This window comes from Blennius ocellaris, assembly GCF_963422515.1.
Source record: "Blennius ocellaris genome assembly, chromosome: 4".
In the NCBI taxonomy this organism is placed as follows: Eukaryota; Metazoa; Chordata; class Actinopteri; order Blenniiformes; family Blenniidae; genus Blennius; species Blennius ocellaris.
The window spans coordinates 24,613,754-24,634,758 of record NC_137653.1 but is presented as its reverse complement, the minus strand read 5'-3'; the positions used below and the strand labels follow the sequence as shown (position 1 = coordinate 24,634,758).

The 21,005-nt window shown below is 43.8% G+C and overlaps 1 protein-coding gene across 1 annotated transcript; it reads left to right on the top strand.

Annotated features, from left to right (window-relative positions):
• Positions 1–224: 224 nt before the first annotated feature.
• On the top strand, positions 225–12,813 carry etnk2 (ethanolamine kinase 2; the record flags this gene model as incomplete). The annotated part of the gene is made up of 9 exons (XM_080495911.1): positions 225–371; positions 5,488–5,625; positions 5,706–5,827; positions 7,495–7,635; positions 10,651–10,793; positions 11,764–11,847; positions 11,932–12,092; positions 12,261–12,334; positions 12,741–12,813. The coding sequence occupies 9 exons, from the start codon at positions 225–227 to the stop codon at positions 12,811–12,813; spliced, it is 1,083 nt and encodes a 360-aa protein (XP_080352037.1).
• Positions 12,814–21,005: the final 8,192 nt, after the last annotated feature.

The following is a 21,005-nucleotide window of genomic DNA, read 5'->3' as shown; positions in this document are numbered from 1 at the left end:
GGTGGGCGGGGCCAAGAAAGAGGAAACGCTCCCGTTGGCCGTCGACTCCCGAGAAGAACCGGCAAACAGGGACCAGTACCGGCACTCTTGACGGCACGCCGGCTCTCCACCTGCCACTGGACGCCTCCGTTGGAAGTGTTTCAACTCCCCCCGAGCTCACCCTGTATGCTGCGGCCTGTTCCGGGAGTTCAGCGACGGGCACGGAGATTAGCGCTGCTTGCAGGATGGAGACGCAGATACATGTGCCCGTGGGATCGCCGGCCATCAGGAGGATCCCCATCTTCGTGGACGAGCACGACGTGACGGAGGGAGCCATGGAGCTGCTGAAGCAGCTGAGACCGGCGTGGGACCAGAGCCGCGTCCAGACCAAGGTGAGGCCGCCCGGCTAGCGGGACGCGGGGAGGCTAGTGGAGGCTAGGCTAGGACTGACAGCTCGGCAGCATCACTCGGCCGGCTGGAGGGAGAGGAGGGCCGGGGAGGGGTGATCCAGCACCCGGCTGGAGGGAGGGGAGGGCCGGGGAGAGGTGATCTAGCATCCCGGCTGGAGGGAGAGCAGGGCCGGGGAGGGGTGATCCAGCACCCCGCCTGGAGGGAGAGGAGGGCCGGGGAGGGGTGATCCAGCACCCCGCCTGGAAGGAGAGCAGGGCCGGGGAGGGGTGATCCAGCACTCCGCCTGGAAGGAGAGCAGGGCCGAGGAGGGGTGATCCAGCACCCCGCCTGGAAGGAGAGCAGGGCCGGGGAGGGGTGATCCAGCACCCCGCCTGGAAGGAGAGCAGGGCCGGGGAGAGGTGATCCAGCACCTGGTTCATTCATTCTCCTCTGATCCGTTACTGGAATTGATCAGAAAACACGTGTTTTCTCGAGATAACGGAAGATAAGCGTCTGTGAGGAAGCAGCTTCATGTGAGTGGATCTTGAGCATGAAGGCCGTTTTGACTAAATACTGTAAATAATTACAGAGTAAATACAGTTTCTCTTCTGATTACCTGCAGAATCAATATTGCATAAAGAACCGGTTTGTGGGCCACATGTCCATAACATTAGCAATACATAATTTAAGCATTTACTGGACTTCCTTGTTATCAGTTGAATGCCAGTACAGACACTTGATTAATATTCATCACTCTTATTTCTATCAAAGTTAACTGACACCAGCTGTGACTCTTGTTCATTCCTTTAGTTTTTCCATCACATAAGCACCTCTTGTCCTCACCTTGGAAATTTAGAAGGCCAATCTGTTGTTTTCTGCTGCGTCTTTCTTTATTTTTGAATTCTTTTGTGATATATTATTGCGATATATGGCACATGTTGATATTGTGATAACTATAACTGCAATATATTGTGAAGAAATTGACCGTTTCAAAGAACAATAAGTCCAGTCTTGACACACAATTTGACTTTAATATAAAAACTGGATTACATTTCTTGCTTTTACACTCTAAAGTTCACGTTCTGGTCCACTGTCTGTATGTTCTATGGGTCTGGTGCAGAACAAGGAGTTGCTATCTGTTATTTCTGTCTGTTGAATGACACAGTGCCTCGTTTATTCTTTATTATGTCTCTCAGCTCGCATATCAAACATTTTTGTCACTGATAACGGGAATATCAGCCTCTGATGAAGGACTTTGCTCTCTCTGGGACAGAAGTTTGGACGTGGAGAAATACCTGGAGTTCCTGATATATCACAATGACAAATACTTTTTAAAACATTTTTTTTAATGTTTTTTCAAATATTTTTTCAAACTTTCTAAATCCCATGGTGGGGAATTTTTTAATGCAAAAATAGCTGTGAATGTTTCAGTTCTGTTCTTTGTAATTGGCTTCAAAGATGCATTAAAAAAAATCTATATGTATTCTCTTTTTATTTAGAAAGGCACATTTCCGTCACAAACATTGTTCAAAGCAACATTCACTCCAAAATATAGACGAGGATGGTTAAAATTAAATTCAGGTGATTCTGTCAATACTACCCTTCTGTGTTTTTTTTTTTTTACATATTAAACAATATTACAAGTGAACACAATGAGAAAAGAAAATAAGTGGGGAGTGCACCCACTCTTAACAATATATTCTCTCACAAAGACGGGGATGGTTAATTAAAAAATCACACGTTGCATCAAATGAAATCCGTATCTAATTGGTTTCACGTACTCAGTCCATTTCCTCCAGATCTGGAACAATACACTGATACTGGAGATATAAAATGTTATTCTGAACTCTAGATATCCGTGACTGCACCAAGCATGGAGGAAAAGTTACAAATTCAGCATTTTATAGGACAGAATTCCACAAATTTATACCTGCTTTCTACTGTCGAAGTGAACTTTGTGATCTGAACTGAAGTTTCGATCGTTCAGAACATTTTATAATTCATGAATCCTCAGCGATGGGCCTGGCTAAAGTGGAGAGGATAATAATTAAAACTCACAGTCTCTGCTCCTATGGAGGAAAAATGCCTCCAAAGGCCATTCAAGGAATTCAAGGTGTGATATTTGCCTGGCAGACGGTAAGTGAGCCTGAAATTCTTGTTGGGGGTGAACACAGTTTAGCTCTCCCGTCACAATAAAAACCTCTGTGAAGTGTTTAATATCACTGAAATTATTCAGACATGGAAATGTGGTCCCAAAAGGAACTGCAGCTGCATGTCCAGCAGTATTAGCGAACGGGAATAGGTTGTTATCTTTCCAAAGCAGAGGGAGCCATGGCCAAATCAGGACTCAGCCAACTGAAGGTCAGGACAAGACTCCAATTTTATAAGAAAAGTATGTGAATTCTTTGAAAAATTATCTCTTAGTCAGTCACAAGCACTTTTAGTGAAGGTACTGAAAAGTTCTTGATTACCCATTACCAATGACTTGTTCAATGAGTATTGAAGTTTCAAGGTAGAACAAAGATAATGACGAGTTTACATAAATCACTTTGAATTACAATTCCATTGTTTGCAAACAGTTGTGTTATAGTAATGTTACCATGACACATTTGTGGAGCTGTTTATGCTTTGGTCCAACCTGCAGAAATGAAAATGTTTCCATTTTCCAAAAAGATATCTGAACACACAAAAGTGGAACCAGAATGTCACTCGAAAATGCCGTAGCATGGATGCAAGAGTAGGTCAAGAAGCATTTGTTTATGTAAATTCCAAAGGGTTCCCATTCTTTCCTGAAGACAACAGTCAGCATTTTTAATGGTTGAGCCGTCCAGCAGCTTTTATTAGACCGAGCCGTCAGGGAAAAGAGGATGCATTATTGATGGCAGGTAAATGCATCGAGTGTCTGAGTGTCATAGTCGGGTCAGAGCTGCTGGAGTAGCACCATCAACAGCCTTCACTATGGCAGAAGCACAGTTTGTGCAAAGCTGTACAACCACACACACACACACACACACACCAGCTGATCGCCATACACTCGACACCACACCCTCTCTGCCACACACGCAGCTGAGCAAGTCTGTACCCTGATCTATGTAAGCCCAGATGGGTTCATGTTTTGAGGTTCAGCTACAGTCCAGTTGAGCTGTGCTAAAAGAAGTTTCATTAAGTTATGGAGGGCGTTTTATAGGAGTTGTTTTGATGGAACAGGACAAACGAAGGCCCTGATTGTACAGCGTTTCAAGGGAAAAACATAATTATTGGCAGAAACGCAGAAAAACAACTGTCGAAACAATTGTAGTTTTCATGTAGGGCCAGTAGTGGGTGCTGTTTTTGCACTGAAACCACACAGACACACAAACAATATGCTATAAACACTAACGACGGAAGTACACAGACATTTGTATGGACAGACGACCAAGTCGGATTGTTTTTACAGTGACTGTCAACTATAAAACCACCAAGTCCCAGTAGAATCTGGACTGGGAGCCATGACACTCTTGATGCAAGCGTTTGTTGTTGTTGTCCATCTACTGAGCATGTGCAGAAGAACCATTTACGATGGCCATGGTGCACATGTGCAGTAGCGGCATTTTCTCCGTCTCCACGGAGCCAGAGCCTTTCAAAAAGTAGCGTTTGCTCCGGTTTACATGGAAACCGAGTCGGAGCGTTTTCAAAAAAGTTCCGCCTTGGGAGCCGTTTTCAAAAAAGTTGCACTTTCAGCGGCTCTGAGCCCCATTATGGTGTAAAGTGGCGAGATGCTGAGGAGGGGCTGTTGACAGAAACACCTGACCAGCCCCACCACCTCTACAGGAAGACGTGTAAACACACAGCACTCTTTCAAAGCTTGTGGACACAGAAGACGTCTGTCCCCCGCTAAAGACACAAGAGTTCCACCAAAGGAAGCCACATCCAGACTGCTCTGTCACACCACTCAGCCACGCTTCTGGGGTTCAGAGGGTGGAGACAGAAGTCCAACAATGCCAACGTTCCAGTCCTGTGGCCCACCGCATATGGCCGAATGTTTACCTCGGTCTGGATGCGAGCTAATCGCTGTCTGGTCGATGTATTGATGGCCGGTGTTAGCGGAGCTTTGTGTGGCGGGCAGAAAGGATCAGTCATGTTGTAGAAAAAAATGCGTGTTTGCTTGTTTATGAATGGTCATAACAGGGATTCCTGCGCGCCCATCTCTGTGGTGAACCACGTGAGGAATGCCAGATATGCGTGAGTGAGCGTCTGGGCCGAGGAGAGTTGTGGGGGTTCACAGAACGCGTGTTTGTCACTCGCATATCTAAGGCCACAGACACGGCAATTTTTCCTCAGTATTTTTAAATTTTTTATTTTAATGGAGCGTTGAACACAGCCACACCAAGTGCAGTACTCCTAGAACCTTGTGTTGGAAGCTTCACATATCAAATGCCTCCCCCAACTCAAAAAGTAAAAAAAATGAAGTCTGGAGACTGAACCAGTAGAAAATGGTAAATTGGAGAGTGTTGCTTTTCAAACTTCCACCTGGATTCACAGTGGCAATATGGAGAGCCAAGAAGCTCAGGTGTCCCTTTTCCCCTAAATTTCTCCAGCTGAGGTTATCTGTCAGAGTTTCTCTGGTGAGGTCTGGATCGACCTTGCTGGCTTGGCCCAGTTTTGCCAAACCCTTTACGCCTCTAATGGGAGGTGATCACATGACGTGTCAATCAAATGCCTGATAAGAACAAAAAACGATGTATGTACATGTATCGCATGTGGGTCATGTGATCGATATTCAGATGAGACATTTGCCCCAAGATGCTTTTTTTCTCATCTCGGTTTGTGTGGCGACTCAAATGCTCAGTCTGACTCTATAATAGTTGATTTCAATCAAATCAATTGCAAGCATCCCTTAAATAATATAAAACTGAAGACATTTCAAGATGGAAATGAATATACACATACATTTTATACATAAAAATATCATTGCCTCATTGATGGTCAAATTGACCGGTCAAACTGATTTTCCCATCTCTGTTCTGGACATTTGATATCAGTATAAAAGAAAGTAAAATAACATTTTGGGATTAATTGTACAGTTGTGTATTTGGAAGTTCAGTGTTGAGGGTCTGATTTGTGTTCTTCCTCTTGCAGTTCTTCACTGATGGAACCACCAACAAGCTTGTGGGCTGCTACGTGGACGAAAGTCCAGAAGACGTGGTCCTGGTCCGAGTGTATGGGAACAAAACTGAGCTGATTGTGGACAGAGACAACGAGCTCAGAAGCTTCCAGGTAGAGTTGGACAGATCGTCTCCTATAATCAGCAGGTTCCTTTTAACTTTGTGTCCTAATGCTGGTGTGATGCCCTGTAGGTGCTGCACGCCAACGGTTGTGCTCCCCGACTCTACTGCTCTTTCCAAAATGGCATCTGCTACGAGTTCATGCAGGGAGAGGCTCTGGGAACGCAGGATGTCCGGGATCCTTCTCTACTCAGGTCAGAAAATGTTCCTGAGTTCACCAAGTTTTGCCAAGTCATGTCAAGTTGTGCTGTGTTGTGTTGTGTTGTGTTGTGTTGTGTTGTGTTGGCGTAGGCATAGTATTCTGAGTCGTTTTCAGATACACATTGAAGCAGCCCAATAAGCTAGAATGTATCAATCCACTTGAGTGTGTCCATGTTGGGCTCTTCTGTAGAGGTATCATGTGCACGGCGAGAAGGGCACGGCATGAGCCGAAAACAACCTCAACAATCGGAGTGGAGAGTACCGGACACGGTTCAACGGGTTGTACCTAATCACTCCATTAATCATGACTGTGTTGCTTGTGCGCTCCTACCAAGATCCTGCGGTAGGTTTTAAGTGGGTTTAGCTGGACACAACAGATAGGGCTTTTCCACCAGAAACAACCAGGTTCAGGGCCAGTTCTTAAATGAGCACCGCCAAAGAACTGGTTCTTTTTTCACCATTAACGCAGCCAAGTGAGAGCCATGTCATTACGTCACTCCAAAACGTGATCCGTCACTGATTTCACTGATCTGGTCTGTCCTGAACCTTGGATTCAGACCAAAGAGCGAGAAAACATTGAGTCTCCTCGTCGCTCTATTGGTGGTTTTTCACATCTGTCTTGTTTTAGTTCGGAACCCCGGAGTGGCAAGAGAGAAAAAATAATATTACATGAATGAGCTTGGGGCTTGTTTTTCAACATTTGGGCATTACATAGTGAATTCCTGCTCCTTTCACTTTAGTTCTGGACAAAAAAAACCCAAAGTACATAGTACCGTAAATGAAAGCTTGGCTTTTTTTTAACCATAAAATGAGCCTTTTAATGACTTCATGTACTTTAATCAGCATGTGTTTACGTAGGTTTCCATTATAAACGTCTGTAAAGCTGCATTCTATCATTCTACACCTCCATTCCTCCTGATGTTGAAGCATTTGATTCAGACACGTCCAGAAATAAAGTGAAAGGAGCAGAAATTCACCCAAATGTTGAAAAATAAGCCCCAAGCTCATTCAGGATATTATTTTATTTCTCGTCAGCCCTCATGCTTCATGGTACATTAACCAGTCATATCAGTGAATGCAGTGAGTACTAGCCAATCAGACGCAGAGTAGGACGGGTCATGGCTTCACGACCCGATAAGGATTAAATAGACAATCGGGCCGGTTGGTACTGCGGAGTGGTCCATCATGGCGTATTTGGAACTGGGTGTATAAACCGCTCTGTTGCATTTAGCTAAGATCTTACACTGGTTATTGGCTTCTGCTTCCTCATGATGGCACCTGATCAGGAATCATGTTTGTACTAGTTGCTCCCTAGATACTACAAAACAGGTGAGATGGAGGCCCACATTGTTTGGTCGCATCAGCTCTCATGACACCATCAAAAGAAAGTTGAATGATTTTTGTCAACCCAGCTCAAACATGGACACACTTGATGATAGTGAAGATTTGATTGTGACCAGATTTCTTGATGCCAGTGGTCTGTTTGGAAACACACATGATGTATTTTGCTTGTGTGGATTGAACTCCTTCCTACAACTTGGCAATGAGAAGTTCATTCTTAAATAATTATTTTCTTCATTTCTGTCTGGGTTGTAAAGATTCTATTTATCAGTGGAGACGGCGTACGGAGACTGACCTTGTTGCTGCTTTGTTCTCTCAGACTGATAGCCAGAGAAATGGCTCGTATCCACGCCATCCATGCGCACAATGGCTGCATCCCCAAACCCGACCTCTGGATCACCATGCAGAAGTACTTCTCCCTCGTCGCCACGGAGTTCACCGAGCAGGCCTCCAACGCCAGGTGAGTTCTTGGCTTCCTGCCGTGCTGTATGATGTCATCACTCCGGCTCAGTTCGACAATGATCCCCAGAGTTTTTGGAAGGCAGGATGGTTTGATTTAGATGGAAGCAATTTCTACTGAACATCTCGGAGCAATCAGCAGAACAGTTTTTTCAATCTTTCAATTGTGTCACCGAAATGCCCCAGTACCTCGTTCAATTATTTACATGAAGGAGAAAGAGGAAAAACTCGAGATGTGTGATAACACAGATAAGTTTTGAAGTTAAGCTGCCCATTACTATGAATAAATAATAAGAGCTCAGTTGTTTTGTTGCTTCAGAAGATCAGCGCACAGGTTTAGTTATCCACATTATCTACAGTGAGACCTTTTGAATGATGAGAAAGGCTTCACAGGAACATGAGAGCTCATGTTCTCAAGCTGGTTTAATAAGACGACTACAGACAGATTTTGGTGTTTTGGAATATTTCTCTGGTAATTCCTCGCAATAAAATGAAAAACGGAAAGGCTATCGCTGAAAAGCTGTTAAATATTAAAGCTCTGAATAGGCTGAATACTGCTCACAACCACCACCTGGTGTACAAACGTGGTATTACTTAAATCCTCCACGTTGCACTTGTAAAGCTTAATTTATACTCAAAAGATACGCAAAGACGATGCGTAGCCCCAAACCACCTCCGCAGAGCCGATCACCTCCAGAGATTTCAAGATGGGTACCGAATCGGCGGCGATTTTTCAGCGCCACTGTCAAACTTTGTGCCAAATTACTCATTGTGTCGGCAAAATGTACAGTCGCAGGGAGTTTCAGACATCTTCTGTCCTGATGGCTGTTAGATTAAGTCGGGCGTGTGGTTTACATAACTGTAACTGGATTACGGCGCCCGAGGCATGCGGCACGCCTGCAGATGTTCGCTCCGCTCGGTGGATGGGGTCACTTCACCCTCTTCCCTGGCAACGCAGGCAGCTTCTCGGGCTTCCCAATTAGAGCAAGGCCAGCCACCCAGTAAATATGTCTGCTCACACTTAACTAAACGTGCAGGGAGACAAATTGAGAGCCACAGTTAAACCACCCAGACCAGCTTTCAACTGTGACTGAGTATTATTCAGCTCTTCAAATATATATTTTGGTACAATTTTATATGTGACATCATCCTGTACTTTCATTGACGAACACCTGAGTACAATCATTGGATTGATTCAATTAATTCTGAAGTACGAGTTCTAATCTTCAGCTACTTGCCGATACGAGTACTAATTAAATGCCACGAAGCCTAATTTAGGCCCTGTTTACACGACAATGTTTCACGTGACAACACCTAATCCGTAAAAAAAAAAAAAAGGAGTGTGTTTACACTGCAGCAGCGGATACAGAGACAACGATGGCGTTAGTATGCCGGGCCATGGGAGGGCGCTGTTGCTTGATTTTGTATTGAAACTACACAGACGTGTGTGCAGAGAAGAATATGCTATAAACATGAAGAAAATGGAGAGAACCTGACATCAGTATGGACCGATGACACATCGGATGCTGTCAGGGGAGAGTCTCAACTATAAAACTACTGATATGGACGATGAAATGAGAATACGGACCGTGAGTCATACCACCATGGGTCGGGCCATGTTGGTTTACAAGTGGATGAGCGGAGGGAGGGGGAGATATCAAGAGATATCAATAACAAGCTAAATAGCCTCCAGCAGTCTCTGCAGCAGGAAGTAGCGACCATGATGGAATCTTGTTAAAATCCTTGTGGATACAGTCGATCTGCACACTGGTGCCGTTTAAACGAACCCCCGAAAAGTCCACACAGCCTCAGTGTCGACGCTCCAACAGCCTTGAAGGCTCCAGTGTACTACTGCGTCTTCAGTACTCAAACGACAGGTAATGAATGCATCAGTCAGGCTTTAAACATGGTGAGCATGTAGGATGGCTGGTACGTGAGCCCTGAACCTCTTTAGCATGTAGCATGGCTCGGAGTTGGATCCTCCACTGAGCAGTAAAACGAATGAGCAACATGGGACTAACTGTGCTGGTCCAAATGTCTCTGGCCATTAAGTTGCTGGTGTTGTAAAAAACTATGTTTCTCCTCTTCTTGACATTCTGTTAAACAAGCTGTGTGTGTGTGAGAGAAATAGTAAATGCCCTGCAAAATAAAATGCACTTTACATAGTAATGAGCGTGTGTGTGTGAATTTGCCTTGGTCCTAAATTTGTATTTTTCCCCAATTCAACAACGTTTACCTTCTGCATCGTCTTCTTTTGAGTGAAATCTGTGAACAAACTCTGGATTCAATTTAAAGTCCATTGTTGCACTTTTTTACCCCCACGATATGTTTCTGGACATTTTCATGTCCTCAGTGTTTTTGATGTGCAGGTATATAGGCGTTACAAGTCCTTCTGTACAGCCTGACTATGACGCTAAAGTTAAATTCAGGTTTGTTGGAGCACAGAGAGACATTCGGACATCGTTTATACAACGGTTTCAAGTGAGAACATAAAACTTGTGGCGTCCACACGAAGCCACTGAAAACACAACGTTTTAAAAACCTTTGGGCTCCATGGCCAACCTAAAAGGTTCTTCTGCACACGCTCAGTAGATTTGGCCTAAACCCTGCAGGATATTACACTGGAGGAGGAGACGGTGGCTCTCGGAGGCGAAGGTGTGTCGGCAGGCCGTCTCTCCTCTCCTCTCCTGCTCTGGATTAAGCCCCATAAGCCCATTAGCGTTAGCGCCGAGGGTCTCCTCCCATACCGACCCTGGACACTGGAGAGCAGCCTTGTGTGTCCATAGCAACGGTGAAACGCTGTATCGCACGATCCCGCTGTGGCCTCGTCTCTGTTCCCAGGAGCCTCCTCCCGTTTCCACCCCGCGTGTGGTCCAAAGGTTTATTTCTTGCGGTGATGAAGAGGACGGGGCGGCGTGCTGAGCCGGTGCCGGGCCCGCGGGCTTCCCGTACAGTGGAGTACGGGTGTGACTGTGAGAAAAAGCCGACCTTCCCTCTGTTTGCCTCGTCTGTCCAGAATCCAGCAGGAGGTTCCCAGCAAGGCGGCGCTGGAGCAGGAGATGGTGTGGATGAAGGAGCACCTGTCCACGCTGGGCTCCCCTGTGGTGCTCTGCCACAACGACCTGCTCTGCAAGAACATCATCCACAACAGCAAAGAGGGTACAGATACGGCAGATCTCCCTTTTTTTAGTGGCGCTAAAGTTCATCGATTGTTTATTATTATGTGTAGATTTCACTTGAGTCACTCACACACCGTAAACACGTCATCAATTCAGGTTGGGCTTGGTTAAAGTTCCAAAGGTTGAGGTGAAAGTATGTGAATATAAAAAAAAAATTATACATTAAAAAAAAAAAAAAAAACAGTTTATGAGCATGTTCTGCTTAAGTTTTTACCTCAGTTTTTACCTAATCTGTAAAACAAATAAATGGAGCAAGAAAATAGGTGTAGCCCCTCTACAAACACCTGAAAATTTTGAAAAAATTGTAAATTATAGTCATTTATAGTAAAAATATAAATGGTGCATTCTAATGCATTGTGAACTATATTGAACAAACCGAACACCAAATAATATATAAAGGAAGGAAGATGCTAATCTAAAGCACAAAACTGAACCAATATAAAGATGTATACAAAAATATGTACATTTTGTATACAAAATAAATACAAAATAAAATTTGACTTCAGGGGCCACCTACAGTCCAGTTTCATCTTGAGCGGGCTGGACTGGTAATATATTACTATAGTGACCTTTGAATTTACACTTGAAAGTTTTGCTTTGTTGTGGCTACAGTGTACGGGATGAAATTGGCTATAATTTTGCCAGATGGTAATGAAAAATGACAACAATGTCAACGTGAAGTACATTTTAATTGAAACATTCTGCTACAAAATGCAGCGAAATGTTTAAAAAAAAAAACTTCTATAAATCCTATTTAACCACATTGCTTGTCGGTTTCTCGGGCTTGATTGGAAAATACCAACTACTACCACTACTAAATGAATGTAGAGGAAACCCTGGCATGCGAGCGTAGCTCTTGGTCATTCAGGTTGCAAAGCCGTGTTCTAGATAGAGGGGAAGTTTCATTCATCTTGAGGACAGTCGATTGTGTTTCTCCTTTTTGTGTCCAGGCCACGTTCGCTTTATCGACTATGAATATTCCAGCTACAACTACCAGGCCTTCGACATCGGGAACCACTTCAATGAGTTTGCAGGTCGGTCGAGTCACTCTGGACACTTGAGGGGAGGTTGAATACCGGCTAATTGTACGCTAAATGTGTGTGTGTGTGTGTGTGTAGGCATGAGTGAGCTGGACTACGGGCTGTACCCCAGCAGGGAGATGCAGATGGACTGGCTCAAAGTTTACCTGCAGGCGTACAAACTGTTCACCAAGAAGACCGAGGAGGTCAGCCCGTCTGAGCTGGAGAGGCTCTACGTCCAGGTCAACCAGTTCGCTCTGGTGAGAGAGAGAGAGAGAGGGAGGGAGGGACACACACACACACACACACACACACACACACACACACACACACACACACACACACACACACACACACACACACACACACACACACACACCCCCGCTGACTTCAGCTCATGTAATATCACTTTTATTTCTCTTCTCAAGGCGTCACACTTCTTCTGGGGCTTCTGGGCGCTCATCCAGGCCAAATACTCCAAAATCGACTTCGACTTCCTCGGGTGAGTTACAATGTGGGAAAGTGTGTGCGTGGCCCCTCACCCCCCCCTCCCCCCTCCCCCCACTGTCCTGTGGAGGGTGTCAGAAAGACAATCTGTCAGCTGAAGTGAAGCAGGGCATTGTGAGAAAGTGAAAGCGATAACCCTCCTTGTTTGCAGTCACATCTGTAACACATACGCTTTGTCCCCCCCGCTGATGGTTCAGTGAGGACAAAGACACCCGTCTTTCTCTTTGTCTTTCTATTTTGTCTGTCTCTCTCTCTCTAGCTTGTCTTTCTCATCTATCTTTCTCTCTCTCTCTCATATCTCTCAAGTTTGTCTCATCTGTCGTTTCTCTATGGTCTTTCGTCTCTTCTTGTGTCTCTCGTTCTCACTCTCGTCCCTCTTGTCTCACTCTCGTCCCCTGCAGCTATGCCGTTCTGCGTTTCAACCAGTACTTCAAGACCAAACCTGAGGTCATGTCCCTGCAGGTCCCCGAATGAGAGCCACGTAGAGACGAGAAGATGAGATGTTGAGACGTCCTGTGGGGGGGGGGGGGGTATTGGTGGACGGACCACCACTCGGCTCCACCTGGTCTTTTTTTTTTTTTTCTTTCTTTCTAACTCTCCCCCTCCTGCAAAACGAGCACGATGACTCTTCTCATGCCTCCAACTTGTAGCTCCCGAGTCGGTCAGTCTGAGAATTTACAAATCTTGTACGTCTGAGTGTGTGTGTGAGTGTTTCTGCGCGTCTTCGTTTATATCTCATTAAAAAAAAAAAAAAAAAAAAAACGCTTTTCGACTCTGCCCCCCCCCCCCCCCGCGGGCATCGGCACAGTGGAGGTTTCATCCACGTGTGGCTCCCTGCTGTGAGAAACTATCCAGTGTGCAGGCGATTTCACCCTTTCAGCTCTAGTCTGTGGCGACTCTTGGTCCTCGCTGCTCTCGGTCCCGGCGCTGAGCGCTGGCGGCTGCTCGCCGTCCGCAGTCAAACCGCTTCGGTCGGTGCCTCCCGGACATCCTCGCTGCCGCCGCGACGACACCTCGAGCCTTCGCGGTTCTCCTCTGGGGCCCGGCTCACATCACTATTGTGTTGTAGCAATCGGTGACGGGGCGCAGCTTCATGTACTTACTCATGTATTTATTTGTGCGGGGACACTGAATTATTTCACATCTCAGGTTCACAACTCTTCGGTTTTGGTTGCTGTGCTTGACTTTCAGTAGCAGTACTGTAGAAGGATGAAGACGAGGAGGGTGTTGGTGCATTGTAAGCCCCCCCCCCCCCCCCCCTTTTTTTTTTTTTTCCAGCGGCTCGACTTTTATGGCGACATTGAGTCGCTTCGTTAACTCCCAGGCCTGTTGGAAAATCCCGACCTAGATCGCCTCCTCCCCCCCCCCCCTCCTCTTCCTCCTCCTCCTCCTCCTCATCATGTGTGTTGCTCCACGTTGTCCGGCTCGTTCTCATCCTCCATCTGTGACGTCCCAGACCCGCTGAATTGAGTGCGTCTTTCGTCCACGGCGTGCTGCCTTTTAATAATAAACATGTTGAGGGGGGTCAATGGTTTTGTCCACTCAAAGCCCCATTTGCTCTTGAATTCAGCCACTTGTCCCTGAAAAGAAGGATTCCCGGTAATCGATTATCTGAACTGAACAGTATTGGAGCTTCTTTGAAATTCTTCCGTTAGAAGTGATCGTCTGTCGCGCAGCCGTCGAGAGAAAAACCAGCAGAGGTATGATCATAATCTTCCCATTCCACAGGGCGCACAGCCCAAACCTTTGTCCCGGCTGCTGGTGTCGTGTAACCAGCAGGGTTAATAATTCACCAGCCCAGCCGCTCCACACTTCAGCTGGATGCAGTGGGAATGTGAAACGTGCCGCTGGTTTTTTTTTTTTTATCAAGTAGAGGAAAGTACCGCACCTCCTCCAGTCCTCCAGTTTAGTTTGCTGGTATGACGGCACGTACGTCGCAACGAAGGTCACTTCGTTATTCATTTAAAGCAGTTATTTTTGCGAGCTGATGCCATCGGCTTTGTGGGTGAGCAGGAAAAGGCCAAATGAGTTGCCGCTCGAACGCACAACCCCTGACACAGTGGGAGGAATTCAGCCTGGAGGTTTCCTCTCCACGGTTTCCTCCGACTCTCAATTCTCGTCGTAGTCATGTGGAGTTTTATTTTGCGTTTCGTTCGCACTTCTCTTGAGCTGCTGTTAAAATCTGAATCTTGGTCCCCTTTGCGTGACGCTTAAAAGTGAAAACGCATCAATTCTGCATCCTATTTTCGTTTCGAAAAAGATGTTCTTTTGCACTGAAACGGCAGAAACGCTGACGATGTAGTTTTCATGTTGGGCCACTAGGGGCTGCTGTTGGTTTTTGTGATGAAACCACGCGGCAAACAACAATACACTATAAACTTTACTTTTATGGATTGGGAAAACACTAGCGGCCGCCATTGTTGTTATCGGCCATCTACTGAGCATGTGCAGAAGAAATATTTACTCCAGCCGTGGTGCACATGCACTGTTACAGTATTTCCGGCCTTACCGTTTTCAAGAAATTGTGTTTTGTTTTGTTTTTTTCCCCCGTTTCCATGGAGACAGACTCTGAGCACTTTTGAAAAGTTCCATCATGGGAGCTGTTTTCAAAACGTTATTGCAGATTCCTAGCGAGTTTGTCCTAAAATCTTTGGACCCGTCACCACCTGCCCCACTCTACTTTCAAAAATTAGAGCTTATTAGAAAAATGCTACATATTTTTGTCAAAACGTGAAATTAGCGCTTTAAATGGCAATTCTCAGCATAGACTTGCTGCGCTTTTGCAGTTTTTTTCTGCCGTTGCAGAATGAGAAATCTGTAAAGTGAGCAAAGTCACAATCAAAGGGGAGAAATCTTTTAATTTGTGAAAGATTGATTTGAAATCCTTACATGTGTTAAAGGAGGTTTTTCTGTGGTCATACAGAGACATCTACTGGTCCCAGATGGTATATTGTGAGGATGGCACACTATAGCATTGGGCTCAGAGCCACGCTGTAATAGTGAGTTTGTGAAAAAAAAAAAAAAAAACATAATGCAACAGCTCAAGAAGATTTTTGGACATTCATGTTGAGATTAGTCATTTTCCAAAGTAATTGCTTGGTTTTGCAATATATTTAAATGTAAAGGTTATGATGTTTTACCGGTCCAACGATAGTTTTGATAAAAAGCAGTCTTCACTCTGTCTTTTGTGTTTTAGCTTCATCTAACATGGCTGTGCTCGTTATTAACTGCAGTTTTCTCTTCATCTGTTCGAACAGCAGCCTCGTGTTGGACGGCCTTTAATTGGACACCTTGATTTGTCGAGACACTTTAACTTTGGATCCTGCTGTTGAATTAACCGTCGGCGATTAGATGAAGTTTTACCAAACTTATTTATGTGAAGCTTTTGCACCGTTTTCCTTGTTTTTATTTGTCAACATTCCTGAACACATGCTGGGTAAGGTGGAAACCAAACTGACCGGGGATGAGACCAACCATTCAGAGGAGTTTCTGAAAATGTTCCCAACACGTGCATTTGTGTGTGTGTCTGTGTGTGTGTGTGTGTGTGTGTTGCTCTGATTGAACTCCTTCACGTTGGGCCTTTAAGCGTGTTTTCAAAGCAGTTTAATTGCGTGACTCTTCTCGATCCACTCAGACATAGTTAACGTTGCAGCGTTTGCGGTTCCTTCCACAGTAACTCTTTTCGTGTGCGAATGTACTCACCATTTTGCGCAACACTGTACAGGAAGTGGAAGGGTTATTTTTTTTTTTCTTCTTTGTATGCCAATATGGACTTTTTTTGTAATCGCTTTGACTTGAATTGTAAACAAGATGAAGACATGGAGACAGAGGATGTAAATACTGTAAGAAATACTGTGAAAAGCTGACTGCACAGGGATCCTTCACAACTCTGTAGGAGTGGCAACAAGACGTGTTTAACAGTTGTGGGTAAATATTCCTATTAAAAGATTAAATTCTGTGCATGTGCGTTCTTGTCGTCTTTGTGCGGTTGGTGGTTTTACTCTCTGTCCTCGGCCCTGAAGGGAGCCCTGCGTGGGGAATCCTGCCCCCCTCTGGAATAGAGGAGTAGTGCATTCATCTGCCCCATTTCAAAAACATACAGAATTTCTGGTTTGAGGAACCTTTTTTTTTTTATTGACCCTTGAAGAAAAAGATTCCAAGTAGTTTTGATTGAAACGCAAGAAAATGAGAATTCATGTCAAGTCAAAACCAACAACCATCATTTTGAAGAGAGATCACACAGGTTGTATTTTAATCAAATATGTTCTTTTCTGGTAGAATTTAAAATCAATACAGTCGGATCAGGTGTGTTTATTTCCCGAGCAGACGTCGGGTAACTTGAACTTGGGAACATGACTTCAGGTCGATGGAAAAGCACCTTGTCGTCAGTGTTAAAGGAGGAAAATCCCTGTGGGACACCTGCTTTCTGGAGCAAAGCAATTTCTGGACCAAGCACGGCCTCCAAGGGAGAGTCGCGTAATTATTTCAGGGACAAAAAAAAAAACACACACCAAACAGAATTAACACAACCAATTTATTGTCTTTGCAAAAACAAAACAAAACACAAAACTCTGAAAACATAGAAATGTACACCTTTAAATTACACAAGCTCTTTTAAACAAAATAAAGTCTCTTTCTATATTTACATCAGCAGGGGTAACGATGGGTGGCTCCTCAACGCGTCTCCACTACAATAAGATTAGACTTTTTCACTCTGATAACCATCTCTGTACAGCATGTGGAGGCCCTGAGCTCGCCCACGGCGCCCACTTCCCCACGTTTTGATTTATCAGCTAGTGCTTGAGCAAATAGTGGGCTGACCCCGGTGGGATTCAAACACTTTTTTTTTTTTTTTCTTTCTTTTTTTTCTCCTTAAAACTGTCCTGTCGGTCCACACAGGGTTACTGAGTGATGAGAACAAAGACACCAGAACATACAAACGTGTCCAAAACTGTTCGCCATGGAGTCCAAGGCCCCGTTTGCACGACGTTAAAATGCAAAACATTATGTTGCGCTTCGGCTGTTCCGTTTTCACGACAAAGGTACTCGGAACCACTGAAGAGTTGTAGAAAATATGCCCACTCCAGCAGGAAAAGGGAGGAAAACACAACTTTATGAAAATCTCAGGCCCCCTCTGGTGTGTTAAGATGGCAAAAAATACCAAAACTACGAATTCATTACAAAAACAACCAACAGAGTTGAGTCGACTACATCGTTTTCCGAATGCAAAACGTTTCTCAAACAAAAATTTGTTTTCACCTTGGAACGTTGTCGTGTATATGGGGCCTCGATGCTAACATGGAAGTAAGCGAAACACAGCGCAAAAAAAAAAAAGTAGCATGTCCGGCGTGTATTTACCCGCTGAGGAGGGATTGTGGGACACAGTTTACAAACTTCCAGCACGTAAGCTAAGCTCAGTAGCTTAGCTAAGTAGCTAGCATCTGTTAATCTATAGACTTATTTTACATAAATATACAAATAAGAGCTTAAAAATGATTCTTCAGCATTAGATTTTAAACAAAAGAACAAACAACATTCAGTCAATTTAAAGACCTACAGTCATTTAGTACAGTGTCTGTTGACGCGTTAGCATCATTAGCATGGATTTGTTTCGTTATAACACGTCGAAGTCAATTCAAAGAGACGTTAGGATTGCATATCAGGAAACTGAGTGACGTTTATTCACTCACCTAAGAAACATACAAACTCTGCTTTCATAATCTGGCCTTTTCAAGGAAACTTTGTGTGCTTTTGTGTTTGTCACTTATCGTGACGTTAGAATGTACGGTAATAAATGCTGTAGTTACGTGTGAATAGAACTTGAACTGAAGACTACTGTAAATCGTTGTCTTCACAACATTGCCTTTATCGGCTCTCGTGAGGCTGGTTCCAAACTACAGGGGAAAAGACAAAAATCCAACAACTGCACTACAAGACATTACTATTCAAAAATGTTCCTTGACAAAAAGACGTCTGCATGTAAAGAACATCTGTGGTTATCTTCTCCAAGCATAGCCGCAGCCATATGAATAGTGAGGCTGGTGTCCAATTACAAGAGAGATAAAAAGCCACAACAACAACCTTTTGTTTTCAAAGCTCCTCAACATTTCCAGCAACTGACATCAGCTCATTATGATATGTTTACCTGCTCCTATCCTACCTGCAGCCATCTCATCAGCAAGGCTGGTGTCAAATTACAAACAATACAGTAGCTGCACAGATTAAAAACCTAAAAAATTTTTTTAAAGCTCCTCAAAGCACTTTTTATAAAACAGACATCCACTCCTAAAACAATTATCATATGCTAACCTGCTCCAAGCATAGCTGCAGCCATCACAGCATTGAAGCTGGTGTCAAATTACAAGCAACTGATGCCAAAAGATAAGCAAGTTAAAAAAACAAAAACAAAACATTTTTTACAAGCTGAAGTTGGCTCACAAAACCATTCTAACATATTCCCTCTGCTCCGAGCTTAATTGCATCAGTCTGAATGGTGAGGCTGGTGTCAAATTACAAGCAACTGATGCTGATGGATAAAGACAACAAATCAAAACCCCTTGTCAACCATTTGTACAAGTTCACATCCATTCATTAAAAAAAAATTCCTTGTATGTTATTTTACCTTTCCTGTGGCCTTCACAAGGGTGAGGCAGGTGTCAAACTACACACAGTTGATTCTGATACATAAAACATCAACAAAATTGCTTTGAGAATGAGTTTCTATCAGCTCTTAAAGCAATTATGATACGTTCAGCTGTCCTCACAGTCGTGAGCCTGGCATCAAATTACAAATACCTCATGCTGCTTGAATGGCAGGGTGAGTAACGAAGCTCTTTGAGAAACCGATAAGCCATAAAATAAGGGGTTAAGGATGAATCTACTCAACATCAATTAAAATGACTTAAAAAGTCTTGACTTTGAACATGAAGATTTAAAAATCACTCCCAGTCGGAGTGGTAGCTTTGAACATCCCTGCATCCTGGTCACTGAAAGACTGACGGCTCCGAGGGACGTGAATGGGAGTTTGGTGTTTGTGTTCTCATTGGTGATTTGGTACGTTCACGTCAGACAATAAAACCAAGAGTGAAGCTTTTCTATTGATGCCAACAAGTGACTTCAGTCAATCCAGCTGATGCTTCAAAGGCTCCTTCTCAACAACCCATCAAAATGTGCTCCTTTCCAACTCGTTATGTGTGGAACTTCTGTATCAGATATACAGCATTGAAAATAAATCAAGGTTAATTTGCCTCTTTAATCTACGGAATTATCGTTTTAGCCTATTCACCAGACTTTGTGTAAGTCGAAAACATTTTGTCATACAGTGACTATATGAGTCACTTCTTAGAGGAGTTATATTATGCAGCTTTTCAACACTTTCACATGAGTCTCGGTCTAAAATCATTATATTCAAAGTTTATTGCCCCAAAACCAGCTTTTCCTTGATTTTTCTCCATTTGAATATTGGATCCTAGGAGCTGCGTTCAGAATCTGCTGTGTCTGTGTGACCTGGACTGGCTCCGCCCACACATGGCCATCTATGGGAAGAGGAGAAGTCTTTCCTCTCGTGGTGCCATGTGCCAGAGCAGAGCTGCCTGATTGTGGGAGGAGTCAAAGGGGAGGAGCCTACCTTGATTGTGATTGGCTAAACCCCAGGTGACACTATATAGGGTTTGATTTCTAATTTGGTTGTTGGGGCAACACACTATAAAAGAAAAAAAAATGAAAGAAGCCAGGAAGAGAGATGATAGATTTTCATCCATCATCATTCCAGGAATGGCATATTACTGTTGGAAATCCATCATTAAGTGAATTTTGCATGATAGGACTACCCGAACTAACTTTAATAAAAATATGGTGTGGCTTAAAGTCCTGAAAATACAGTAATTGAATAAAATAGTTGGATAAACTAGTTTTAACATTAATGGAGCATTTTGTCACAACATGAAAAGACAACAGCTGATTGTCGATTCCGAACCAACATATCCATCTCAACAGGTTAAAACTGATCCAGATCAGCTTCTGTGTATCAGAAATTATACTGGTTATAACAATATTAAATAACACTTTAGGAAAACGCACCAATTTTGATTGACTGCTGTCAAATGTTAAGAGTCCTGCCTCAAACTGAAAATAATGATTGAAAAAACTTTTTGTTTTCTCTCTCTCCTTCTATTACACATATTATAACTATGAGATATAAATTGATGACCACAAGTTTGTCACATGAATGCAGTTTAGCTTCTCGTTATCGTATCATGGGTGTCTGCAACGCTTCCTATGATGAAAGATGTTTTCTCGTACCAGCCTTCATATGGAGCAAAAACTGTAGATTCTGGAATTTAAAGAAGAGTTGTCATATTTGAGGGAGTACGGAAACATTTTTTAAAACCACGAGTTGCAGGCCCCGATGCTAAGCTAACATATCAATCTGAACTCCATCCTGTATAAAAAAACAACAACTCAAGTTTCCACCTCAAACAAGTTTAAAAGGATAGATTTGATTCTTTTGTGTGAGTTAAAACAGCTTCCTGGAAACGTAACAATGCAATCGAGCAAAAGAGTCTGGAGTTAAAAGGGAAACTGAGGAAACTTCAAATTTAATAAATTTCTCAAATGATTTGAAACAATAGACTTCATTTGAGTTTGGGGGGTTTGAAGTGTGTCAG